The 27626-nt window shown below is 39.3% G+C and overlaps 1 protein-coding gene across 8 annotated transcripts in view; it reads right to left on the bottom strand.

Annotated features, from left to right (window-relative positions):
• Nucleotides 1–27626, bottom strand: part of CCDC7 (coiled-coil domain containing 7) — a 130612-nt gene that overhangs the window by 10793 nt on the left and 92193 nt on the right. For 7 of the 8 annotated variants that reach the window (XM_083579038.1, XM_083579041.1, XM_083579044.1 and 4 more), the window contains 18 exons: nucleotides 26980–27105; nucleotides 26129–26248; nucleotides 24221–24343; nucleotides 21357–21476; nucleotides 20617–20730; nucleotides 19731–19850; nucleotides 18725–18850; nucleotides 18366–18485; nucleotides 17375–17494; nucleotides 13987–14106; nucleotides 12848–12973; nucleotides 12127–12228; nucleotides 9248–9367; nucleotides 8644–8745; nucleotides 8330–8428; nucleotides 5537–5653; nucleotides 3867–3980; nucleotides 2182–2289 (listed from right to left, as the gene is read on the bottom strand). In XM_083579038.1, the coding sequence (XP_083435164.1) occupies nucleotides 2182–2289; nucleotides 3867–3980; nucleotides 5537–5653; nucleotides 8330–8428; nucleotides 8644–8745; nucleotides 9248–9367; nucleotides 12127–12228; nucleotides 12848–12973; nucleotides 13987–14106; nucleotides 17375–17494; nucleotides 18366–18485; nucleotides 18725–18850; nucleotides 19731–19850; nucleotides 20617–20730; nucleotides 21357–21476; nucleotides 24221–24343; nucleotides 26129–26248; nucleotides 26980–27105 (2097 nt within the window). The remainder of the gene's footprint in view (nucleotides 1–2181; nucleotides 2290–3866; nucleotides 3981–5536; nucleotides 5654–8329; nucleotides 8429–8643; nucleotides 8746–9247; nucleotides 9368–12126; nucleotides 12229–12847; nucleotides 12974–13986; nucleotides 14107–17374; nucleotides 17495–18365; nucleotides 18486–18724; nucleotides 18851–19730; nucleotides 19851–20616; nucleotides 20731–21356; nucleotides 21477–24220; nucleotides 24344–26128; nucleotides 26249–26979; nucleotides 27106–27626) is intronic. The other variant, XM_083579043.1, reaches the window with a different exon arrangement.

Genomic DNA, 27626 nt, shown 5'->3' with positions numbered 1-27626 from the left:
CTGGAAAATGCTTGCCCTTCAAAAATAACTTCATGGTTGGAAAGAGGTGGAAGTCCGATGGTGTGAGGTCAGGAGAATAAGGGGGGTGAGGAAGGACTTCATAGCCACAGGACCGTGCTTCCGTCTGAGAAACATGCGAGTTGTGAACCAGGGCGTTATCCTGCAGGAGGTGGACAACTTTGGTCAGCATACCATGCCCCTCAATTTTCATGGGCTTCCTCAATTTCTGCAGCAGTGAAGCATAGTATGTCCTGGTAATTGTGGCACCCTTTAACAGGAAATCCATCACCACTACTCCGTGTGTTGGCATCCTTCAGGGGTCGAGATGCCAGCTGGCTAGCCCCCAGCTGGATCATGCCTTTCCAGCCATGACGATCCCCCGATCTCTGGTGTGACGTAAATCAGCGACTCAGACTTCAAAAGCCTGAGCACGCTATATTAGCAGATGCATACTGAGCAAACAGAACAGGCATGAGGCTTGTGGAAACGTACTAACAAGCTGCAGATTTATTAAGCATAAATCAGGACAAAGAAAACATGTCGTCTCCCTTTCTTCTCCTCAGAGAGACAGTGAAAAGCCAAAGCTATACACACAACAGAAGTTCCCAGCAAGCTGTGCTGGAACGTAAACAGACATGTGACATGCAACAGTTCCATGTCTGCAACTAAAGGTGGAATGGAAAAGTCCCAAAAGACCGTGAGCATGACCTTGCCTGCTGATGGTAGGACACGTGCCTTATTTGGAGGTGGTGAAACAGAGTGCTTCCATTGCTTGGACTGGGATTTAGTCTCTGGATCATAATGATGGTCCCGTGTTTCATCCTGAGTAATTAGTCTGGCAAAGAAGTCATCATGGGTTTCGTGACATGTGGCCAAAAGAGCCTGTGAGCATGTGACTCGTTCCTGCTTCTGGAAAGGTGTCAGCAGCTGGGGAATCCACCGTGTGGACACCTTTCCCATGTGTAAATGGTTATGGATGGTTTCTTTTCTACAGAGCCCACACTGATCTTGACATCTGCAGCTAGTTGGCGAACAGTTATGTGGCGATCCTCTAAAATGGTGGCCTCCACTTGCCAGATGGTGTCTTCATCAATGGGAGACTGTGGTTGCTCAGGAATGGGAGCAGTTTCCACCGAAGTCCAACAACACTTGAACTGGGGATGCCAGTGCTTGACTGCATCATACGATGGGGCATCCTCCCCATAAGTCCCTTTCATCTCATCAAACATCTCCCATGGTGTGTGCCTTTTCAAGTACAGGAAGCTGATAACCGCTCTGCATTCAACTGGTTCCATTATCAGACATTACTCCACATTAGCTCCTGTAGCAGAGCAACTGTTAGGGGTTCAGAGCTACAAATTACCACGTTACCTGTGGAGAGATGTATACATGTGGAATTTCATCCTCCTACGATAACTGGAAGTGGGTCAGGGGAAATCTTTACTGAGCGACCCTCATAAATGTATGCAAACACTCTACATAATTTTTCTACTCAAGTCAGCATCCACAGATGAGAACACTTGAATTTAACCATGCTTAGGAAACATATGTAAAGATACGTTTACAGTTCCCTGAGTTCTGATATCACTGTGCTTCACACCCATGAGCAGTTCCACCTTGTGAGTGTGAAAGGGGAAGGGCAGTATGCACAAGCAAGAGGCTTGCTGCAACTCATTCTTGTAGTTAAGTATTTCCATTTATTTGTTTATAAAATATTTATATACTGCTATATCATAAAAAGAAAAAGTATCAAAGTGGTTTATAGCAATAATACATAAAGCATAATAAAAATAATATAACAAAGATAACAGCAGACAACAATTAACCATTGTGGAAAGCTATAACTGGTGGAACAAATTTTTCAGCAGGCATTTAAGAGCTGACATAGATGGTTTCCTGTTGCAACTGATCCAACACTCTGGTGACTGTGGGACATTGTTTAACCATGTTTTATAGTTTTATCTATTGGTTGACAAAAGCAGTGCTATTTTTTCTAGAAAAAGGTGCTTTCCTTGTTCTCTTATAAAGGCAATGGCACACACCTGGGAGGGGCCAGAACTGGGAGGGGCCAGAAGGGTTCCAGTGAGTTCATCTGAAAAAAAGCCCTAGACAAAAGACTGTGTAATTAACTATTTTCTGAGCAAAAGATGTGTCTGCTATATAATTTGCCTTTGCACTCACTCTCAAATTTAGGTTTTTCTAGTTTATCTACTTGAAGAGCAGATTGAAGATCTCTTATATTTGCCTCCAATTTTGCAGCCAAAGCCCTTCGTTTTAATGATTTCTCATCTATAAGATAAAACAAATAAAATATACTTAATCACAGGAACTATATAGGATCACAGGGGCTTATCTATATTTCAGAGTCTCTGAAAGCCAGAAGTAGTAGAGTAAATTGCAATTACACAAAACAAAAAAGTGTACAACAAGTTTTGAAAATTTTCTGAAGCTGGAACCAGTACATGTCAAACACATTCTGCATGCAGTTCCAACAGATAGAGAATGTTAGATTTCTTACATAGCTGACTCTCAACTTATGCACATTAAACTTGTGTGAATTCAGCTTTACGTGCTTGACTGGGGAAAAGGAGGTGGGTGGGTATTGCAGGGAAAACATTGATAATCCCACCCTTCATTGAACTCACCTTGGGAGTATTCAGAGGTGCAGAGAGTGTTTAGCAGTGCAGTTAGAGAGTGTACAGACTAAGTAATGCAGTCGTCAAGCACCAGTAAATGCTGCACTGTGCTTTTTACAAGCCATTTTCTGGTGTTTAAAGGGCTGTTTTGACTATATGTTATTTTGGCTTTACATGCTATCCCTAGAACATAACATGCACAAAAGATGAGAGTCAACTGCACCGTAAAACCTATTCACTAGCTCTATTATTCATAAAAGTAGAAAACTGCAAAGAATCATTGGGTTGCTAGCCTCCAGTACAGACTCCCAAACACCTTGGGAGTCAAACGTTCCGGCTCCCGAACGATCAAAAACCGGAAGTGAGTGTTCCAGTTTTCTAACGTTCTTTTGGAAGCTGAACATCCGACGGGGCCCTCTGTGGCTTCCAATTGGCTGTAGGAGCTTCCTGCAGCCAATCAGAAGCCACACTTTGGTTTCCAAACGTTTCAGAAGTCGAACGGACTTCCGGAACGGATTCCGTTTGACTTGCAAGGTACGACTGTATTTTCTTCGAAAGCCAAATTAGACATGATGACAACATAACCTGGTTTGGAATATAAATTTGTTCAGCTCAAAATGCTCAGATGTAATAAGAATCAAGCATTAGTTCCTTGATAAAACAGCAATTTATCTCACCATGATTTTTGGTTACACCATGATGCAGCAGGTCATTCCAAATGCCACGCACCAACAGAAGAGGACAGCTAGGGCATTGCTGCATCCGTGTTCTCACCCGCCCCCAAAAGTATCTATCACCTGAAATGGTTGTCTTATTCTGCCTAATGATACATCTGGTTCTGAGTCTGACAACCAATGAATTCCATGGGCTAATGAAAGAGTTTGCTACTTGTTACATATTAATAATCAGGAGCTCAGGAATATGTAGGTGAATATATTTATTCATTCTTTCCTCTATCCTTTAAAGCTACCTAAGCTCTAAGCCAGTGATCTTTACCACATTTTGTGGAATATATTAACAACCCTTTTCTGGGGGTTTTGTTCTGCAAAGTATACACAATATACTGTAATATTACAATATATTACAAGTCTTATTCCTGTGACTGCTCATCATTCAGAAAAAAACCCGAGTTATATCCTTGGGTCAAACAATTCTGTATAAGTTCTTGGATTTTGTTAAACAAGACCATCAGATATGTTAATCCTACTTTATTATATTCTTCCCACTCACCCTCATATTGTGTACTTATAGCAGCAACCTCTGAAGGCAGGAATTCTATTGGAACTTCTTCAAAATATCTGTCCACAATTCTTTTTTCTTTTGCTAGCTGATCCAATTCTACCTCTAAGAAAAATAATTTGAATTTATTCCTGGATAGCCTGTTAGAGCATGTTGCTGATAACACCAGGGTTGCAGGTTCGATCCCCATATGGGACAGCTGCATTTTCATGCATTGCAGGGGGTTGGACTAGATGATCCTCAGGTACCTTCCAACTCTACCATTCTATGATTCTGTGATTTTAAGTTTAGAAAACTTCTGAGCAGTCTACTTTTCAGTTTTTATTGAAAAATATACTTACTTTATGGACTTAAGGGTGGGTAATAAATAAATATTAACTTACTAATTGTACCTAGCTCAAATTTCACTCAGGTGTACAGAAAAGATGTACAAGTGTACAATAAAGCACCAACACACACAAACTTAAGAGACCCAATAAATCAAACCCAAGTCCCTTGCATCCTTTAAGTGGGATTGGGATGATTGAAACTTCAGTCATGGCTTCCTGACTATGGATTTTGTTTGGGGTTTTTTGTTTTTACAGACTAACTCAACTTCCTTTACCTTTTGTGTGTCTTGAAGAACACCAAATATAACTGTTAGGAAGAAGGGTGCCTGAGTGAAGGGTTTCTAAGACCCTCCTAGCTATAATACCACCCCCTCTGCTTTTACCATTCATATACATGCCTAAGCACAGAACTCTGTGCCTGCATCTTCCTTAACTAGCACAAAACAAACTCCCCCGTCCCACCCTGCTCCAACTGTCTGGGCATTGGACTTCCCCCTCAAAACACACACAAATACTTTAAAGCAGAAATAAATAAATATTTGAAATAAGAACACAAAAAAGATCCTAAAACCCAATAGGATGTAAGTTAACAAATAAATCAGCAATTTAAGACCATATGGAGTACAGAAAATAACACACACATTAAAAAAAAAAACTTTCTTACCTAGCCTCACCAAATACCTGCTCACCAGCCTGAACCCTCCCCCCCACACACACACAAAAAGCAAAAACTAGTTTGCACACCTTCATTGTAATAGCAGGTTAAAATAAAACTAGAAGAACAGCAGAAAAAAAGGGAGACCAAGGAGGCAGAAAATAAATGTTTTATACATTTTCAGAGCAGCGAAATGGAACGTGCCACCCCTGCCTTTGGCCTTGTCTCAAAGTCAAAGTGTCTAGCAAATGGGGCTGACATGGTGGTAATGAACATTAAAAAAAAAAATTAAGAGGGGGCAGAGGGAAAGGAGGAGAATGGAGGCAGCAGAGGAAAGAGGAAGAAAGCAGCAATGCCCCCATAATGAGGTGGCTTGCATGTGGCCATGTGATAGTAGAGTGGCCTATTGGTGCTGAGAGCCCTCTGAAGGCTGGCATCACAGCTGGGATCCCGTAGACGCAATAAGAAGATTTTTAATTAACAACTGCAACAACTATTTTTATTATTTAAAATGACAAATTTCATCGGCATTATAGAAGGACCACAAAAGCTCTTTGGAGCTTTAATGCAACCCATGGACTGCCCTAATCTATCTGCCCTAGTCTAGCACTAGCCTGCCCTAGTCTATCTGTTCAGAAAACTCAAAGAAACACAGAAAGTTTGACTACAATACTTACCAGACATGCTATCTTGCCGAATAATGCCTTGTTCTTGCAGATCTTTGATACTTGATCGCAAATATAAGAACAAACCTTTTCCAGCTAATTCTTTGGGTGTTTTGTCTTTTTTGGTGGCTTCAAAAACAAAAGCAAACCTTTAGTGAAAAATTTAATTTAACTTCACATGAGGCAAGAGCCCTGGGCTCTTTTGGGGAGGAAGAGTGGGATATAAATTAAACAAATACTAATCATAAATAAATAAAACTTTGTGCCAGTGCCATCCCATCCAAAAGCATAAGGCACTGCCACAGAGGCACTCCATGGGATGAGAAAGCAGTACATGTTTTACCAGTGCTACAGAGCTTCTCCACTCTCAATTATCCAAAGGTTCCCTGCTCTCTTAAACAATTTTGACTTTTCTCACATGCTGTGCCATATGTCTAGAATTGCCTCCCAGAACCAATCTTTTAACCTAAAACCTATCCTCAACTGCCACTGTATCCATGAGGTTGCCCTAGTTCACATACCATGCTGTAACTAAGTCTAATTACATGTAATTACTATAATCACACATTCTTCCCACGTTTCTCCCATCTCCACTCCCTCCTCCCTTCTTCATTTGTATCCCATGTTGAATTTTAGATTGTGATGCCATTGTGGTAGGCATGTGACCTTTTGTACTCTGTAAAACACCTTCAACATTAATGGTGTTTTGTATACAATAACAACTTATCACCATCATCTGTTGACATTTCTCTGTGAAAGATGTAATATGTAGACTGGGCCTTTGAAAATAAAGATAAAAGAATGAAGAGGTTTTGAACGTCAGGAAGGATATAGCTTTTGGGGGAAGGCACAGTACTTTTTTGTAAGGTAAGTATTTTTATTTATTATTTTATTTATTAAATTTACATACAATCATTTGTCCAAGGATCACACAGTGGCTTACAGTATTGCTGGCACCCATTTGTCTCAAGAGACAGTGGAGTGCATCTCCAGGGGTGAAGTCAAATTGCTGCATTAGCAGCTCTGAAGTGACCTCCCCAATGCTCAAACCTGGGCAGTGTGCATGGAGGTCCTAGGCTGCCCAGGTGACAAAACCATCCTCTCAGCCTCACTGATGTGGTCTAAAGGAAAGCAGAGCAATATGTTTGCCACCAGCAGGGCAGCAGGTGCTGCCAGAAGAAGGCATACAAGGCACCATACAACCATCTTAGAGCCTACACTCCTGATTTGTGTAAGGTTTACTCCTTAGCTGTTTCTTCTCCCAAAGATATCCTGGAAGGCAGTAGAGGTTTAGGATCAGAGTTTTCCTTCTCCTAGATGGGCTACTTTCCCAAGTTGATGAGCCCCACCTGCTCCTCACTTCCCTCTACAGCTTGTGCAGAAGCTGCTTTCTTGACTGTTGTATCCACAATTGGTCTCATCTACTCAATCCACCAGAGCCTGCCTTCACATGCATGGGAAGTCCCTAATTCAACAATGGTTTGAGGCCATCTACTACTCTCATCTGGTTTAGCCAGCCAGTCAAAGCCCTTCCCAGGGTGTGGCTGCTGTTGCATGCTGACAGCTTCTATGAGCCACAGGTGAGAGCTGAGTGCAGGGTGGGGGACAAAGATGGTCAAACTACCCCAGAAGGAGCACGATGATTCCCCCACCAAAGGTACTACCCCTCCCCTAACATCCCATACACCCTGGTGTACAGTGTAAAACCACAAAAATGCAAACCAAACAATACACACACATTTAAAAGCCGCAGATAGTTTAATTTGCCCAAAGGCCTGGGAGAAGAGGAGTGCTTTCACCTGGCACCTATTAACTTACAGAAGTTATGGTGAATGTGTGCATTCCATCAGGTAAGTCAGCACAAGGAGGTGGGAGAGGGAATGCTGGAGAAAGCTGCTTCAAAGGAATTCCAAGATACAGTTACTATGAGGAGCTATGGGGTGGGGCTTCCCCATGGCAGGGAGGAGGTAGTAGGGAGCTGGAAGCATGGTAAGGAAGGGAAGAAAAACTATCAGGTAATAATGATTAGTAAATCATGCTAGTTCACCTTCTATCACAATACATTTACATGTTATATCTGCAAGCTGGTAGCAGGGAATTAAAAAAGGCAATGCCCCAAAGTTGAAGACACGTGTAGTTGTGTTGAACATTCTCAGGGCTTTTTTCAGCTAGAACTCATTGGAACTCAGTTCCAGCACCTCTCAGATGGGTGCCATTGTCATTATAATAGAACAAGGGATGTGTTCATGGTGAGTTCCAGAACCTCTTTTTCTAGAAAAACAGCACTGAACATTTTTAGTACAGTTACAGTAAACTAGGTAGGAAAGAGGATGGAAAAGAAGGATTACAACAGGAATGAGAAAACCTGTGGCCCTCCAAACGTGGTAGGATTATATCTCCCATCAGCCCTAATCAGCATAGCCAATTGTCATGGATGATGGGGATCTGCAGTCCAGAAATACCTGATGGGTTGGAGGTTCCCCATCCTTGGCTTACAAGAAGCAGAATTTGGTATGAGCTTTCGTGTGCATGCACACTTCTTCAGATACACCTGAAGAAGCAGAATATTATTGACCAGAGGTAGATCTACACACAGGAAAAAACACTATAAATAAGTCAAAAAATTAAATTGTTATAACAAAAGAAAAATACCCTTTGGCGTCATCTGGTGTTGCATGTGTATAATGCATTTAAAATGCTGTTTCTAGACTAACGTTCACAGGTGAACAAAAATACTCGACAGGAATTAATTATAAGACATTTAAATTGCCAATAACCCAATAATATAATCATATTTGTACTTACATTCAGGTATATATCCTTCTGGATACTCTTTTAGAAAATATTTTTCCCATTTACTAATCAATTTCTTTTTTTGTTCTTTTAGTTTGCACATTTTTTTCCCTAACAAAATAAAATAGATGTTAATGAACTAAATGAAGAAAAATATGTCTTTAAAGATGTTTTGTTATATATAATAGTGGTTTTTGCATTTATCTACCAAGGAAATTATATTGTGTTCTTTATAGACCAGTTGTTTTTAAAAAAGGCAAACCACAGCCTAAATCCAGTTTGGAATACATGCTACTGTATACACAAGGTGTTAATTCTTTACTCACTTATAGTATCCAGTTGAAAGCCTGAAAAAACTCCTAGATTTTGCATCTCATCCAGTTTTGATTCTAGATTGGAAAGTTCTATGAGATCACTGATATTTCTCTCTAGGATATGTAAAAATGGTTATATTCAATAACAGAAAGCAATATTTATTATTTCCTTTAAAACTGGAATCATATAACATTGAGATTATGTAGCAAAGAGAATTCTGAAATAGTAGGATGGAATAAAGTGGCAGGTCCTATTTGGCATTTTTCAGAGCTATAGAAAAGAACAGCAGAAAATGCAACCTGTAATCCTTTCAGTTGGTCTTCCATGAAAACAGGATTGTGTTCTCATTGTGAGGATAGAGATATTTATTTATGTATTTATATATATATTTAATAAAGAATTATACCCTGCTTGCTTGTAAAAAAAATCTCGAAATGATTTACAAAAGATAAAACAGTAAAATCAAGAGACAACAGCATTTACTGTCAATAAACATTATCCTCAGAAAAGGTATTGTAGAACAAAATGCTCTAGGTTGGAAGCAAACTGCAATCAGAAGTTATTGTGACAGTGTCTCTGAAGCACCATTTCCATGGAATTTTGTTTTGGACTTACCATCAGGTCTTGTCCTTGCTCCTTGGTCTAACCTAAGTGCTTCTTCCATATTTTGAAGAATTGCCTCAAAACTAGAAACCAAACGATTTTTTTTCTCACTTATCGCCTGTATTTTCTTCTCTGGATAAAAGATAGTTACTAATTACATTTTTAGAACTGTTCTCTACGAAAGTAAACTTAAAAAACAGTGCCGTTACAGAGGGCACGTTGCACTGAAGGAGACTAAATTTAAATAGCATGTGCCCAGATAGCTGCAGAATAGTTTTAACAGCCACATTGTACAAATTCATTTTAGTATCTAATAGAAGAGGTGGACAGAAAGCATTAGTACCCAAGTGACAGATTGGCAAAGATTTTATGCATCAAAAGCAATTGGATGCGGTAAGCCCATATAAATAAATATATATGAGCTGCTTGAAGACACAGGCTAGAGTGCTGTCTAAACCTCTAAAGGTTGTGCAGTGTTGTCCTGTACATGCTATATGTAAAACTTTATGAAGAGTATGTAGAAAAATCAATAAAAATGTAACAAAACACAATTTAAAATAACATTGTCTTGATTTGTTCCATTTATGACAGTGGGTGATGAAGTATTCAGACTGGGCTGTTCCTCCTGCACGAGACTCAGAGAGGAGCAAAGAACTGTGGGAGGTAGACGTCTCACAATTTTTACATGTCCTCCGCCAAGGTTAAAGCAAAACACTCTTTCTCCTTGCTACAGGTCTTTCGCTATTCTGTGTTCAGTTGCTTTACTTCTATTTTTTACTTCGTTCCTTTGTTGTTTTTTATGTTCTTGTTGCTGCTGTTTCAGTGGTTGGATCATTTTCGTTAATGATTTTTGCGGCGTGGGCTGCCTGATGCAGCAACCATGCGCTTTGTCAACTAACAGCCGCTCTGTGTGTTTGCCTCAGCATCCTTTGGACCTTTTACTCAGCGCACCGGCTTTACTTCAACAATTGTGATTTTGCTGGTTGGGAAAAAAAGAAGTCAACAGAAAACACAGCATTAAATCATCTTCCTCCTGTCCGCAGCAGTGGCGGAAAGGAGAGATGTCAGTGAGTCCTGTCTATTTCAGCGGCACAAAGGACTATTGCGGCACATCTTGCCTACAGTAATCTTGAAATCAACAGTTCCCTTCAGCTGCTTATTTCCCTCCCGCAGTCTGCTTTCACGGCAAAGGGAAAATCTTCATGGTTTCCTCAGAGTTTCTGCAAGGCTTGAGTTGTTGTTGTTTAGTCGTTTAGTCGTGTCCAACTCTTCGTGACCCCATGGACCAGAGCACACCAGGCTTTCCTGTCTTCCACTGCCTCCCGCAATTTGGTCAGACTCATGTTTTGTGGCTTCGAGAACACTGTCCAGCCATCTTGTCCTCTGTCGTCCCCTTCTCCTTGTGCCCTCCATCTTTCCCAACATCAGGGTCTTTTCCAGGGAGTCTTCTCTTCTCATGAGGTGGCCAAAGTATTAGAGCCTCAGCTTCACAATCTGTCCTTCCAGTGACCACTCAGGGCTGATTTCCTTAAGAATGGATGCGTTTGATCTTCTTGCAGTCCATGGGACTCTCAAGAGTCTCCTCCAGCGCCATAATTCAAAAGCATCAATTCTTCGGCAATCAGCCTTCTTTATGGTCCAGCTCTCACTTCCATACATCACTACTGGGAAAACCACGGCTTTAACTATACGTACCTTTGTTGGCAAGGTGATGTCTCTGCTTTTTAGGATGCTGTCTAGGTTTGCCATCGCCTTTCTCCCAAGGAGCAGGCGTCTTTTAATTTCGTGACTGCTGTCACCATCTGCAGTGATCATGGAGCCCAAGAAAGTAAAATCTCTCACTGCCTCCATTTCTTCCCCTTCTATTTGCCAGGAGGTGATGGGCCCAGTGGCCATGATCTTCGTTTTTTGATGTTGAGCTTCAGACCATATTTTGCGCTCTCTTCTTTCACCCTCATTAAAAGGTTCTTTAATTCCTCTTCACTTTCTGCCATCAAGGTTGTATCATCTGCATATCTGAGTTTGAGTAGTTTTACGCATAAGAAAGTGAAACAAAAGACAAAGCATCTAAACCCAGCGTGGTCATCTATTGCTTCTCACAATCTTTCAAGTCATTCCTCCCGTTCCAAGAGCCATGGTTTTCAAGGGTTATCAGTAAGATCTACCCATGTAGGCCATATGTTTAATTGGTTTTTAGATTCTTCTGAAAATGCTCCTGCTTGGCAAGTCCAAAAAACTGAAGTCTGAAAAACCTCCCACAATACTTTGATCCTGCCTGAGTCTCATGCAAGAGGAACAGCCTAATCCAAATACCCCATCATCCACCTAATAAATCTACTATTCAAGTAAGATCAATTGTCCTTTTTCTGTTATTGGTCATATTTTTCTTTCTTTACAGCATTTGTTTGGACATACAAAATGAAAATTAATGAAGATTATTAATAAAAAATAACATTATCTTAGTAGTGGTACTCAATAGCATCAATACCACAGTACCAGATTGCCTACTCAACAGACTGTCTTAAATGTACACACCTCAGTTTAACTGAGAAGTACATTTTATGAAAACTGGTTTAAAGGAAAATGCATCAAACAGCAGTATTTCTAAAGACTCTACAGGATAGATACGAATTGCAGTGAATGTCACGTGTATATGGCTTCAAACACAAAGAGTTCTACGTAGCAGGAGTACACAACTTCTGTCTCACATTTGCTCTGGTTATAACTCTCAAAACATGGGCATAGCCAGGATTTTTGTTGTGGGGGCAGGCTTTTGTTAGGGGAGGCAGAACCTCAGATTTGTATTTATTTTTATTGATTGGGGGGCAGGTGCCCAAGCTATGCACAATAGCAGGAATGCCCAACATACTAAAATTTAACACTTTACTTACCACTTACACCACCTTTTGCAAGGTCTTTCAGCTCTTGCAGATTTAATTCCATGTTTTCCAAAAGCAATGTTCTTTTCTCATATATTTTCTCTAATTCAATTTCTACAAAGATAAATAGTAACAGGTTGTCGTTTGTATACACACATGCACTCTGTGCATTTGGGAAGATTCCAAAGCTAAACTAGATTTTTAGTAGATGCCCTTCCATGCAGATGCAACAGGGGTACAGCTCAAATTCTTGACCAATATAGTGGCCCTATAAAATAGTCATATGATAAACTTCAAGCACACTAAATATCTGCAGTGGGGAAGGAGGGAAGGAGTTGTGTGTTTGCACAAACAACTGCAGAACTACAACTGCAGGCAGTCACCCTGTTCTTATTCATGGTCTCTGTACATTCACACATATGGATAGACTAGCAAACTTACTGGAATTAGCACTGCTGTTAAGACTACAGAGCTGAGCACAGTTTTATTGGAAGTGTCCACTAGTAATGGTGGGCAGATGTCAAGGGCTGTAACTATGTCAGAAGTCTGGCAACAGGATTCCATGGAGGAATGCAGTGAAAGAAGCAACTGGCCCTGTCCATATCAGAGAGCTTTGCCAGTATGGAGCTGAGATGAACATTTTTGAGCACATCATTCTATCACACACTACTTAGGTGAAAATAGAATTCTGAAGTATTGCATGTCTGATGACTTTTTTAAATTTCATACTCACCACTGGGTTTTGCTACTTCCACATTGCCTGCAATAAGATTTTCTATCTCTTGCATGCTTTGCATAATTGCATCTAAACCTGCAGTCAAAAGTCTTCTTTGCTGAATGAGCTCTTGTACCTTTAGCTCTACAAAAAGGAATATAACATAACTCAAAATGTATTTATTTTACACTAACATAAAAGATGAGATATACCAAAATGTAGTTTTTGCCTTTTGAATATAAGTATTTTTACTCTTTAACCGTCACACAGTATTTTTTGAAATGGATGTAGATTATAGATTGAATAATTTAGGCATTAGGCATAACAGATGAGAAAAGTATAGTGGTAACTGTGCAGTAAAAGGAACTGTAAGCCACACAGATAGAGAATTATTGAACTGTTGCCAGAAAGGATTACTTAGATCCAAGGTCCTACATACCAGCTGATGGATAGTAGAATGGAAACCTACTTTCCGTTGCCAATGTACAATTGGGAGCACACTAGTATCTGCTTCTCTTTGTTGAGTAAGTGAACATGGGAGGTGGTTGTTGCACAATACTTGTGTTGCAACCTTTATTCAGTTCAATTTGAAAAAATACCAAAACAACAATCACTTGTTCTCATGGCTTAACTCAGGGATGGGGAGGTTCACAGGCAGCAAGGGAGGGAGAGAAACCTTGGCTCAGCAGTTGAGGTTAGGCTGCCTGGCACAACACCAGTGGAAGGGTAGCTCAACCTTGGGGTAACCAAAGGGTGGGGAACCAGACAGCAAACAAGTAGGAGTCAAAGTTCAAGGGGTGACAAGGGTGATAATGGACTCCGACAACAGTGCCTGTGTGCAGTAGTGGTTGCCAGGACATAGTAGTGGTAGAGAGAGGAGTGTTTTGGCAGTATACTGGGCAGGAAGGAAGTGTGCAGAGAAGAAATTGAAAGTTACAACAGTAATGAGAGGGTGGACTGGAGGGGCAGAGTTGGCTGGAGGCTGAGCAGAAGCAACAGAGAGCAGCATGTGGATATCATACAGTCATAGGCATATTGTGCTAGAGACTACTCCACCAAATGCTGTTTGGATGCTGTGGTTATTATGTTGGTGGATCACTGGCAGCTGAGCTGTTTGACACATTCCCATGACTTGGATTGCCCAGTAAAATACTTACCACTGATACCACCTGGCTCGGCAGCTGCATGAACCTGGGCTTCTTGCAGTTGCCTAAAATTTGTTCTCAGATTTTCCAAAAACACTTTCTTTTTGTCATATAGTTGTTTCAAAGCCATCTCTACAAAGAAATATTTTACAAATATTAGCTGTTGTTGTTGTTTAGTCGTTTAGTCGTGTCCGACTCTTCGTGACCCCATGGACCAGAGCACGCCAGGCACTCCTGTCTTCCACTGCCTCCCGCAGTTTGTTCAGACTGTAGTTTGGCAAATTGCCTTTCTTGAAAATATCTCTCACAAACTAAAAGCATCTATCTAAAGGACAGAGCTCAAATGAATGGTTTCTTTAAAATATATGACATTATTTTATTTCTTATACAACTATTGAGGCACATGGTCACTCAGTGCCATGAGGATATGCAAATGTCTGGCTCACGTAAGACTATATAGAACCTTTATGCTTAATAATTATAGAACTCAATGGTGGAGAATACTTTTATATATTTTTATTATTTGCAATGGGAACCTTTGTATGAGTCAATACTTTATTATCCCTTTGAATATGTGTTATATCTTTGTACTTTTGTCCTTATAGACTGTGATGCTTTATGGTTTACATTTTTGATTCTATGTTTTCTTTATTTTGGTTATGTTTGCACTTTTCTTTTGAAACGAATCAATAAAAAAAATTAACACAAAAAAGCAACTAATAGCTTAAAAAATTGTTTTACATGCTTCTCTGCTACTTGAATTATATGAGATGCAGAGTGCCATTTAGCTGTGATAAAGAACCGTTAGTTCTTATCTGAATGGCAGTTCTGTAGGCACCACCTTGTAGTTGAAGGCAGGAAAGAGAATTTGATGGAAGCAGGCAGCTTCCAGAATCCGATTTGCATCCTTATCAAGCTCAAACAAATCAGCTGGACAAGACAAAACACAAAAAGAGGAAGAAAATACCTACTTCCCTAATAATAAGGAACTAGAATTGTAAACATTTTACATATTTTTTTAGAAAATTTAAAAACTAGGTAACTTAAATGAAGCGGTCAAGAAACTAGGGTGAGGTCTCAGGACCTTTGCCAGCAACACAGAATTACCATTCACACAGGAACCAGCAATTCTCTCTCGTGTTGCTGTAGAAGGTCATCTTTATTTTTATTTATGTAGTTATTTATTAGATTTAGGGGTGATATTAAGCTTCCCTATGTTGGGCAGGGTCTACGATTTCTGGGTCAATTCTGTAGTTTCTAGTAAAGGAGCTAGGTGATGCTTGTGTAGCTGCCTTAGAGACTTCAGCACCATTAAGAATGGAGTAGATGTTGAAGAAGGACTCCCCCTGGAGTAACTGGCTCAATTTCTGCCATGTTCCGAAGGTGCTGGGTGGCATTCCTTCTTTGGTCATTTGGAAACCAGAGATTGTATAAAGCAATGTGTTGGCGATGGGCTAGAAAATAAATCCTGTAGCCCTGAAGTTGAGTACCCATCTGTCCAAGGTCTTGGGCTTGCCAGACATTTGAAGACTGAAGACTGCCTCCCACTGGATGCAGACTAGCATCATTGCTGTGACTCCCTTTAGAGGGGGTCTACCCTCTACCAGTGTTAGGATCTTGCTGGGGCCTTGCAGAGCAGTAAGATTAGTTTCAGCAAGAGTGGTTGGGTATTGAATCCATGCCCTGTGGACAAAAGCCAGGAAAGTCATATGAAGGAAAACAACAAAAGAAATAGCTCTCCAGGCAAGAAAAGACAAGAAGCTCCTTCTGTTGCAAGATTTAACTAAGCCATCTTTAAGGCCATATTCCCTGAAAATTTGCCCCATAAGTCAACTCTAGCTGTGGTATCAGCATCCCAGTGCTTCAACCATAGGTTCTCCTTCTGACACCAGAGAGTGAGCTTCAAATTGTGTGCTGCCAAGTGTGGCATCATCCACAAAAGCTGTTGCTCTGGATATCTTGAGGAGGGGCTGGTCCTGATGAGGATTGCCAAGGAGGTCATCCAGCCATATTAGGGAAGCTCAAGTTAACATAGAAGCAGAGCAAGAAGTATACATGGTTAAGTCCAGCCTCCTCTCAGTAGAAGTTGGGCATCCTCATATTTAGGCAGGAGAAATTCATTTAGGCATTGAATTAAGAAACCAGTGTGTCAATGGCTGGAAGCTTCAGCATGTCCATAAATTCAAACTCTAAGTTACCAAATTTGTCAGTCATAGAAACAGACTAATGAAGGGGAGTTATATTCAGCCTTGGTTACGGTTTTGAAAGGACTGGGAATTGGGAGTGATTTCACAGAAGGCTTTGGTTCAACTATTACTGCTGCTCCCTTGGAAGGTGCAGAAGGGGGCTCAGCAAGGTTGTTGTTAATACCAAGTGCCCCCCAAACTCTACATACTAAAGGAACAAAGTAGGAATAATGGATGAGAGATTTGCTCTTCTACTTTGTCAGGGAGAGGCAAACGGGAAAAGATGAAAGAACAGAAACCAGCAGTTATAGAGAGCCTAAAGAGATCATTAGCAGCCTGTCGTCTGACAGTGGGTCTGACGTAGAGAGGGAGGAGGATGAGCCTGGAACAAGTCATTCTGTACACAGAGGAAGTCAGGGAAGGGGTTTCCGCAGACTTGCATGCTGGGTACGGAAAAGGAAAAAGAAAGAGTAGACACGGCAACTGTGCAACAAGGGGATGGACGCTAATTGAAACGCTGGAGATGTACTTTTGAACTTTGTCAAATAAATCAAATAGTTTGGAACTGGCTGGGAGCCCGGAGTCTTATTTATGCCAGCTGGACAGCATTAAGCCTCTGACATACTTATGAACCTTCACTCCACTCCCTACTCTCACATTCAGGATTCACAGATAAGAGAGAAGTTAGGTACAGTGAAAAAAACCATCACACATGCTATCCTTCCTTCTGCTAAAATGGCTAAGGTAGGAAAGAGGGAGAGGGAGAGAGAGAGAGAGAGAGAGAGAGATTTCTTTATTCTTGATTTTGAGTTTTGAGAGAAACAGGGCAAAAGAGCCATGGAAATAACAGAAGTCAGAGGGCTTCTCAGAGAAAAGATGAAGACCAGAGGGGTAAGGGTATAAGGGGTAAGGGGTAAGATACACTGAGGCAAACCACAAGCAGTTCCAGAGAAAGGGTAGTGTGATGGGAAAATGGAAGAACAAGAGGAACAAGCTAAGGAAAAGTTTGAAAAGGAAATAGAAATAGCCTAAGTAAAGAGGGAGCTAGATATAAATGCAACCATTTCAACAAAAGCAGGAAATTGAACTGGATTCTGGGAGCTGCCTACTTCACCTGCCTTCAATCACAAAGTGACACTGTAACCTTCAATAATTACCTCCACTAATGAAAGAATGGATTCTGCAATTAAATATGTCACATATTCTATATTCACCTCTGGCTTTCATTTGTTTTTCTGGATCAGCATCCTGTATATTTTGTATATCTTGAATAATTGCTTCCAGGCCTGCAGCCAAAAGCCTTCTTTGTTCAGTGAGGTGTTGAAATTTTTTCTCTACATAAAAAGGGGGAAAGAAGGTTTTAGCAACAATAGAAATGTATTTCTTAACATAGCCTTCAAACTGCAAGATGATTATCCCTCAAGGTGTCATTTGTCTTTTGGAATAAGTGCAATAGCAATACTGTTGCAAGCAAGTACAACTGATGCACAAATATTCCTCAAGGAGAAAGAAGTTAGCAACCAAATTCGAAGTTGGAGTGGGTGATTTTTGTGTTGCTTGTTTCTCTTGTACTGTCAGTGATGCTTTCTCTTCATTCTCATTTGTTCTAGAATAAAGACAACCATATCTAAAAAGGAACATGTTAGCTGTTGCATATAAAACTGAGAAAGGTAGAATAATTCACTTACAACCTCAGTTTTAAATAACAGTCCCAGATAAAATGACAACTTTTATTGTAAAAAAGTGTTTCTAATATATATTTTAAATACATTTTGGTCAATAGGCATATGCTGGGGGTAGAAACAGAAGTTTATTATTTTGTGAATGTCTCTTCACTGGGCATTCCTGAGGGCATCGCAGACAATTGGGATTACACCTCCTACAACAGCTGCCTATGAGCCAGATCCCCTAGAGCTTTCTTCTGGGAAAGAAGCCACTCTCTGCCTCCTAGATCAGATTGGAAGACATGGACTATTCTATATAAAAACTGAAAGAACAAAACAACAGTAACCAAAACCAACAGCAGGCTCACCCACAGGTTGAACCAAAATGGTTCCATTTGTTTGTGTACTTTTTGATGTGTTCTATTTATTGTTTTGAGTACTTTTGCAACATTTATGTAAGCAACCTTGAGCATGGTTTTAACTATGGAAAGACGGCATACACACAAGATTATGATGATAATTAAACATATGATATACCTACCATTGAAACTGCTTGGTTGAGTAGCTGCAAGTGTTTGTGCCTCTAGCCAGTTTTCGAGATTTGAGTCCAAGCGTTCCAAAAACAGTTTTTTCTTCTGTAAAAGATGACTTAAATCCCTTTCTAGAAATGAAGATGTTTTTAAAAATTAAAACATAGTTTTAAATGTTATTTTTACAGCTAGAATCATAGGAGATCATAAATTGTGAAAAGTAGTTTCTGAGACTATATATAGAGTACAATGACAGTACATAATATTATGTTCTTGGCAATATTTCAATACATAATAATCTCTCGATTGTTATGATTACTATAGTTATAATACTTGTGATTATGTACAAACACATTTATTATGTACTCACCAATGGGTCTTATTACTCCACCTGTCTCAGAAAGACGAGATTTCATTTTCTGTGAATCTTCCACAACCCTTTCCAAGTTTTCAATCAAAGTCTTTCTTTCCTCATTTAACTTCTTTAATAGATTATCTACATGACAATTTCCCACAATTTGTTTAGAAACACTTTAAGGATATTACTAAGGATGTTGGCATGAACTTTAATACTAGATAATACAATTAATATTATATTACATAAATGCAATACATTTAAACCTAACGACCATTTGTCTTTCTGAAGTTGCTGCATTAAGTATTTTTTCTGTGTTTGACTGTTACCTCATTTTTCCTCAACAAAAATCATTTGAATGTTTAAAATGTCTCAAGTTACCATTCAACTCTGTTAAATATGAAATAACACAAGCAGTGTTGCAAACCCAAGCTGAAAGATAGTGAGTAAAAAAAAACCTCTATCATTAATCAGCAGTGATTTTATGTATTCATAAGAAAGGACAACTGGAGTAGAATTGCCAATTGGACTAAGAATGGTTTAATTTTGGCTGAAACTGTGCTCTTCTTTTTGCCCAGCTGTAGATTAATCTCATTACCTACCCACTCAAGTAAGCACCATTTTCACTGTTGTTGTCATGTCTTTTTGTACTTAATATGTTATGTGCTTTCCATATAATAAAGGAATGTGAATGTCTAATGTTCAACAGAAGGAGAAAGAACTCAAAAGTCACGATGGTCAGTATTACCTTTTGAAGACACAGATTTCTACATTCTAACGTCCCTGTCAGGATGGAAAACAATAGGTTCTATTCCTAGAGACTTACAAAGCCAACTAGATTCTTGAACTTTCTAAAATATTTGACTGTTCATCATAGCTGTTCTGTCTGAGTTGTAGAACAGCAGATTACTGAATATCTGTATCAGTAGATAATATCTACTGAAATAGAAGGACATTGCATTTCAGGTTTGTATCTTTAAGATATTAACAGAACTAGCAGCAAAAATAATCATATACATACCACTGCTAGGGCCTGGTTGGGTAGCTGCAAGAGCCCAAGCTTCTTCTAGCTCTTTCAGGTTGGATTCCAAATTGTCCAATAAATGTTGCTTCCACTCTGACAGTTTATATAATTCCTTCTCTATGAATAGGAATATTTTAGCATTATTTCTTGAAAAATATGTCCTAACTGCTAAGTGAGGATGATATCCAACTAAGGTATACTCAAAGTAGACTCACCAAAGTCCCTTCATTTCAATAGATCTACTCAGAGTATGATGAACTTGGATATCACCCATTTTCACATAAAATGAAGAAACATATTCAAATGTAAAAACTTGCTTCTTTTGTAACAAGACAAATTTCATCCATCCTTGCAGCTTTTAAAGCAAGGGGTAAAGGCTAACTGAAATTCTTCTGAAAGTGTCACAAATTGTAGGGCGCCTAGGGTGAAAATACAAAAGTTGACCTTTTATCTATTTACAATATTTGTATGCCAATTGTCCACCTAAGTATCTTAAGTACGTAAATATCTTAAAAAGTTAATATAGTGGATTAAATCAACATAAAATACAATGTAAAATCTAAAAAATATATAATTATAACAAATTTCTAAGAAAATTTGGAAACGCATTATGCTATATATTTAGTTTGTGGTCTGACACATTCTTTATTCACTTTAATTAAGCTTGCAACTCCTGGAACAGTATGCAGACTTAAGCACAAGCTGCCAAGGAGTGTGGTGGAGTCTCCTTCTTTGGAGGTCTTTAAGCAGAGGCTTGACAACCATATGTCAGGAGTGCTCTGATGGTGTTTCCTGCTTGGCAGGGGGTTGGACTCGATGGCCCTTGTGGTCTCTTCCAACTCTATGATTCTATGATTCTAAGTGTAATTTAATCAGTATTTACCAGGTGGTTTTGAAACCTGAAGCTGTACATCTTTTAGTACCATCTTGTGTAGAATTTCTTCTAGTTCTGCAGTCAAACGTTTTCTTTCCTCAGCTACCTCCTTTAGTTTATGCTCTACAAAACAATTTCAGGCCAATTCATAACACACTATTAATGCAGTTGAAATAAAAACATTACAAAGTGCAATTAGTATACAAAATTATCTAACCATTTTAAATAGGAATGCTTAGCACTATCGCAGTAATGCAGACAGAAATTCTATAACACAGTGCAGCATTTTTATCATCATATTGCACAGAGAGCTAAGTCTTACATAGAACATATCCTGGAACATATCCTGGAAAGTGCAGATATCATGCAAAACCTGACAGGGAGCTTGCTTTTTCTTTTTCTTTTTCTTTATAATGACATACAAAAACAAGCAATGGCATTTATTGATTTATTGATTGTTACAGCAAAGTCACAGGAGACCAGGCACTCTCTGTGCCTACCTCAGCCAAAATGCCTTGCTCTGAGGAAGGACAGCCGTTTCGGAGCATCTGGCCCACTGGGACCTTTGCTCCTGAAGGGGCAATGGGGGACAGATCAAGGCAGGGCTTCGAATAAGGTCATTTGGGTGGCCAGGCACCTCTTTGGACTGGTGTGGGTTTCTCCATGTTTACAGGGCCTGGGTTAGCTGTAATCCTGACTTATATATGTTTTAGACTAACAGAAATCATGAGAAATCACTGTATACATACTATTGATTGTGCCTGGCTGAGCAGCTTCAAGAACTTCAGCTTCTTCTAGTAGTCTTTGATTGGATTCCAACTTTTGCAGCAACTGTGTCTTCTTCATAGCCAATTCTTCTAATTCTTCTTCTGCAAACACACACACACACACACACACACACAATAACCTCTTGAAAAATGGTTTCAAATGACCTTGTAGCTAATAGCATCACAGAACAAAAGCCAGCCCATCTGAATTTATCTGCCCCCACCCCCACCCCTGTGGTGAGAAAAGCCTAGAATATGGACTAATTCACTAACTGCCTGGGGCTCTGCAGATCATGGGTTAGCATATTTTTCCATCAGGAAGATTATGCATCCATCTGTAGTTCCTTATGCCCTGTGCCTCTGGGAGAAGAGTCTGGACCCTGGAATGTATCATCAGCTACCAGGGGCACTAATGTACACCAATATATCTATAACTATATTATACCTAATATGTGTTTTAATTGTTTTGGGGTTTTTAAAATAATTTTATTTATTTGAGTTTCTGATATAATTCCATGTCAACAAAATATGGACAAAAAATACAATAAGAAAAGAATCTCTAAAATAAAAAAGAGGTTGCAATTTAAGATTTCCTAGACCTAAAAAAACAAAACAAAAACATTCCATAACCCACTTCCTCTCCTCTCCTTCCATGGTTCCTGTTATCTATTTTTCCCGCGTTTCCTTGGTTCACCCCAGCTGTTGTAACTACTTTTATAAACTTTAGTTATTTCTTACACTGCTGAAAATCTTACCATCCTGCTAGGTAGATTGTTTGCTTATAATATTTTTTCATATACTGTATTCAATAAAAAATATCCAGTCCTTATATCTTTCATCATTTTGATTTCTTATTCTAGTGGTCATTCCTGCAAGCTCTGCATATTCTAACAGTTTAATATGTCATACTTCTTTTGTTGATACCTTGTCCATTTTGGGGCTAGTAACACGTGGGCGGCTGTTGTCGTGTATAGGAACAAATTTCTCTGTTTTTTGGTGACTTCTGTTGTTATTAACCCCAGCAAAAATGCTTCTGGGTTTTTAGAAAAGGATTTTTAAAACATTTTTTTAGTTCATTATAGATCATTTTCCAGTAAGTTTTAATTATGTTACATGATCACCACAGGTGATAGAAGGTTCCCTCTACTTTCCTACATTTCCAGCAATTACCCTTCATTGATTTTGACATTTTCACTAGTTTATTTGGTGTCAAATACAATCTATGCTGCATCTTCATAAAATTTTATCTTAACGTGTAGCATGCTGTAAACCTTGAATTTACTTTCAACAGTTGTTCCCATAATGCAAAATCAATATTGTGTCCAATGTCCCTAGCCCAACTTACCATTGAAGACTTTACCATTTCCTCCATTGTCTCCCACTCAAGTAATAAGTTATACATTTTGGATAATATTTTGACCCTGGATCCTAATAGCACCTTTTCACCATATTTTTTAGCTAGCTTAAATATTGCACTCAACTGATGGTAACTTAACCAATCTGTTTCGTATTATCATATCATAATGTAAAGAAACAACCCCATTTAGATCGCCCATTAACACAACTTTCCCCTCATATACCTCAAATGATTTCTCCTCTAGGTCTTCATAAAATTCCAATTTTCGTTCATTTGGAGCATACATTCCCACAAGTATCCATCGTTTCCCTGCCCATTAGACCTCCATCCCATTATTCTACCTTCTTCATCCCTGAATATTTGTTTAGGATCTGATTTGGGATTAACATACAAAACTTCTCCCCCTTTCTTTGTTTTATCTGAGGAGATTAAATCTTGTCCCAATCTTTTGTTTCATAGTATTCATCGATGAAGTCTTTTTATATGTATTTCCTGTAAACATATGATGTCCATTTTTTGTTTATACAGGGCATGTGCTATTTGGTTTCTTTTGGTTTTATTGTTAAATCCATTTACATTCCATGAGAGCACTTTCAAGTGCGTCCCGGAGCCCTCTTCTTTTAAACCTTTACTTCTCTTCCTCCTCCTCTGTATCCGCAGCTGCAGCTAGTGCAAAATATGGTGACTCAACTGCTCACTAGGGTAGAATATCACCATCAAACTGCACTTGATGTTTAGTCATTTAGTCGTGTCCGACTCTTCGTGACCCCATGGATCAGAGCACGCCAGGCACTCCTGTCTTCCACTGCCTCCCAAACTGCACTAGCAGCCAATTAGTTATAGACAGATCCTCTGTCTATAATCTTTGAGAATTCTTGGAGAATGGGTGAGGTCCCTGCAGACTGGAGGCAGGCAAATGTTGTCCCCATCTTCAAAAAGGGCAAAAAAGAAGACCTAGGAAACTACCGACCGGTGAGCTTGACATTGATACTAGGAAAGGTCCTTGAACAGATAATTTAACAGTCCATCTGTGAGCACTTAGAAAAGGATGCTGTGATTACTAAGACCCAGCATGGGTTTCTCAAATCATGACAGACGAATCTCATTTCTTCGTTTGATAGAATTACAAGGGGAATGCTGTGGATGTAGTGTATCTTAATTTCAGTAAGGCTTTTGACAAAGTCTTCTATGCATATCTATCAACTGCCTTGTGTTTATAATATAGTATTATTTCCACTCAAAGCTATATTTCATAGCCTATAATTTTCTCCTGATGTAAATGTACAGGAAAATGGCACACTATGACCCTAGAAATACATTGCTATTGGTGACACATGCCTCCATGTATGCGTGCACATGTGATTGAGGGCACATACTAATAGGTTAACTTGCTTCTACCTCCTTTTTCATCAATAGCCTGATAATTGGGCTTACAACACTAGAAACCCTTAGGGGGGGGAACCCTGAAGGTCATATATTGTCCACCTACCAGCAGAATCAATCTGTCCTTTTTGTGAAGAACGCCGCTGTATTTCATGTAGACTATGCACAGCTTCTCTTAGATCTTCAGTCAAACGCTTTCTTTCTTGAGCTAATTCTTCTAATTTATGGTCTATAAAGAAATTTGGGGCAATTTATAATACAATAAGTGTGCTATATGGCTACAGAATAAAATAAGTGCACTAAATGAGTGCATTAAATGGCTGGGTTTGTTCTCTACAACAACTTTACTTATACCATTTTCTTTTACCGGCAGGGATATTTAAAGACTCACAATTACTGTTTTTTAAAAATGTATTTGCTAATCCTGAGGCAACAAAGCCTAATGCCGAGAGGAGGGGGGCCTTCTTCAAATACATGCTTGGACATGTATTTCTGTTTGGACAGCAGTGGGTGTTGTGAAATCATCATGCTAACATAAATTCCTCATTAGTGAGATAGGTGCACTCTGTGCATAGAATCATAGAATTGGAAGGGACCCTGAGGATCATCTAGTCCAACCCCCTGCAATGCAGGAATACGCAGATGTCCCATACAGGGATCGAACCTGCAACCTTGGCATTATCAGCACCACACTCTAACCAACTGAGCCATCCTGATCATGCCATTTATTTATGAGGTTCATAATTTATAACCAGACCTGCACTTTCTTCTCAGTAAGTCAATCAGCAAGAGCATTGTCTTTTTTCTTTGTATTTTTTAAAGTCAGCCCACCAGAAGATCTGGAGACCTAATTTAAAATTCCTTCTCTTGACACAGGGTCATTGTGTGGCATTGAGTACAGTATATTACTCTGGTGCACTTTCAGTCAAACAGTTAGTCAACAGGCATGGCTTACAGCCGAAGTGAAACAATAATCAAGTAGCACTTTAAAAGTTAGCAAATGTATTATTACATCTGCTTTCCTAGAATGCATCTACTGAAGTAAAGTGCAGCCCAATAAATATTATGTCATAATAAATGTATTAGTCTTTAAGGTGCTACTACGTTCTTTTTGTTGTTTTGCTAGAAAGCATTATGATCTACTTCACAGGGTTGTTATGATGATAAAGGGCTAAAAATATTTTGGCAAACTTAAAATGCTATTACAAAAAAGTAGGATGGTGCAGATGACGATCAAAGCCTATACACAGAACAGAAACCCCACCCAAGCAAGCCTGTCCCAGCAGAAAGCCACACACTGGATTTGCTGAGGACTTACATATAAAGTCTAATGCTTCTAGGCCTTAATATCTTGTGTCCCAGATTCTATTTTCCTTTAATTTTTATATTATATTATATATTTTTCATGATTCCAAAACTACATTGTGACTGATAGGGTAAGTTTGTAAGTGCCTAGCAAAAATCTCCTAGAATTGTTTCCAGTTTCTTACCCAGAGGCACCTCTCTTATGTCATTGCTCAATACACAAGTGAATCCTTATTAAATCACACACACAAGATAAGGTTGTTCTTGCAAAAGAACCACAGCAGCTATCCCTTCAGACATTTGGCAGGAGTCATGACCTCAGAAGGGGCAAACTTGCCAGTAAATTTCATCTACTTGCAGTCCACCCAAATATTTTAAAAGTTAAAGAGACAGTATTTTTATGGAAAAGATCACATTTCAGAGGTATCCACAACAAAAGTCCCTGGGTTCATTTGTTTGTAGTTTGATAGGCTTAATCCACTTTGGAGGGGCTGATATGCTTATAAACTTCATTTACCTCTGTCAAAAGGAAAAGGTTATAGTTTTTTATCCTCCAAAAAGTGAATGAAGAAGAGGAAAAAGTGGACTTTGAGAAATAAGTTGAATCAAGCAACCCACAAAGCACCTTGGACCAAGGGAATCTGTTTTACAAAATGCCAAATTTGGGTATGTAGCAAGTCTTGTGCTGCTGCACGCTCCTAAAACATACCACTGTCAGTGCCTGGATGCAGAGCAGCAAGCGCCTGAGCTTCCTGTAGCTGTTTCCGATTGAATGCCAAACTTTCCAGTATCAGAGATTTCTTCTCTGATAGTTCATATAATTCATTTTCTGGAAAATGAAATGTTTTTAAAATTTAAATCATGGTTAAATCACTTGAAAAATATCATACGTGCAAAAGATGAAGAAACTTGTGCAAAAATGAAATCTTTAATTAAAAATAAAAACTTAATGCGTCAGTACAGATCTTAAGACATGGTAAGTGAGACAAATGAAAACCTTCTGGAAAGGTGACTAAGTAATTTCCCAGGGTCAGTGCTGTCCCCTCCCCCTCTTCAATTTAAAAAGTAGTTCCCCCCACCAAGCTCAGCACTCACTATAGAAATGGCTACTGCACCCATCATTTTACTACTGCAATTACCATCTTCTGAGGCAATAAATATGATGGTGGTGGCTGCAGTCATTTTCTTCCAGCCTTCTATAGTGAGCACCGGGCTGAGCTCTGTCAGCTCTCTTTGCTGCTCCTGGGTAAAATTATGAGGACATGTTTCAAGTAGGGGCAGGCAGTGGCAATCTTTCTGGTGCTCTCCAGAGAGCAGCTAAGCAGCTTCTACAGAAGCCACTACTATATTAATTTATGCCGGGGGGGGCACCCAGGTGGTACAGGTAGGGAGACAGGACAGGTTGTCTACAGCTCTCTCAAACCTGACAGCAGCCCTGCCCCAGAAATGACACAGAAGTGCCAGGCAAGACCCAAGGCCCTTTCTACCTCTTTTCAGAGAACTTTTTATTGAAACAACAAAAAGTGACTGTAGACAGAAGGTCATTTATTCTCAACTTACCACTAGGTGACACAGTTATAGGCGCCACTGAAACATGACGCTGTGCCTTTTGTATATCATGCATAGTTGCCTCTAGATCGGCAGCCAAACGTTGTTTTTGCTCAGCAAGCTGCTTCCGTTTCTCCTCTAAAAAATAATTTCAGACCAAATTTTGTGACAAAATATTAATTTGCCTTCATTTAGTACCTTAATTAATTTACTGCACTATATATAATAGCACAATTAGCATTCAGTATCTAAAATATTTAATATAAATGAGCGTATTATATATTGCTCACTGAATGTTCAAATATTAATTGCCTGATTCAGATGTAACACTAAACTATGGTTTGTCTTGACATATAATATTGTATAAAAACATGCAATGATTCTTACTGATGTAGCATATTAAACATATGTATTAAAAGGGAGATAAGATTTGAGTTATGATGGCTATTATGTGAAAACAGAACTACTAAGAAACAAAATATAAGAATGAGAATGCTCTGCGAAACTCCAAAATTCATAGAAGCAGTAAAGAATCATATGGGGAAGGGAATCATAAACTGGTCAATGAGGACCGAACATGTTCACTAGCCACAGAATACTGACTGTGTGTTGGAGGAGAATGGAAACCCAAGGAGGGGAGGGGAGGGAATGGAGTCTCC

The sequence above is a fragment of the Podarcis filfolensis genome (assembly GCF_964270895.1).
Source record: "Podarcis filfolensis genome assembly, chromosome: 12".
NCBI classification, from domain to species: Eukaryota; Metazoa; Chordata; class Lepidosauria; order Squamata; family Lacertidae; genus Podarcis; species Podarcis filfolensis.
This window is presented reverse-complemented; position numbering and strand designations above follow the sequence as displayed.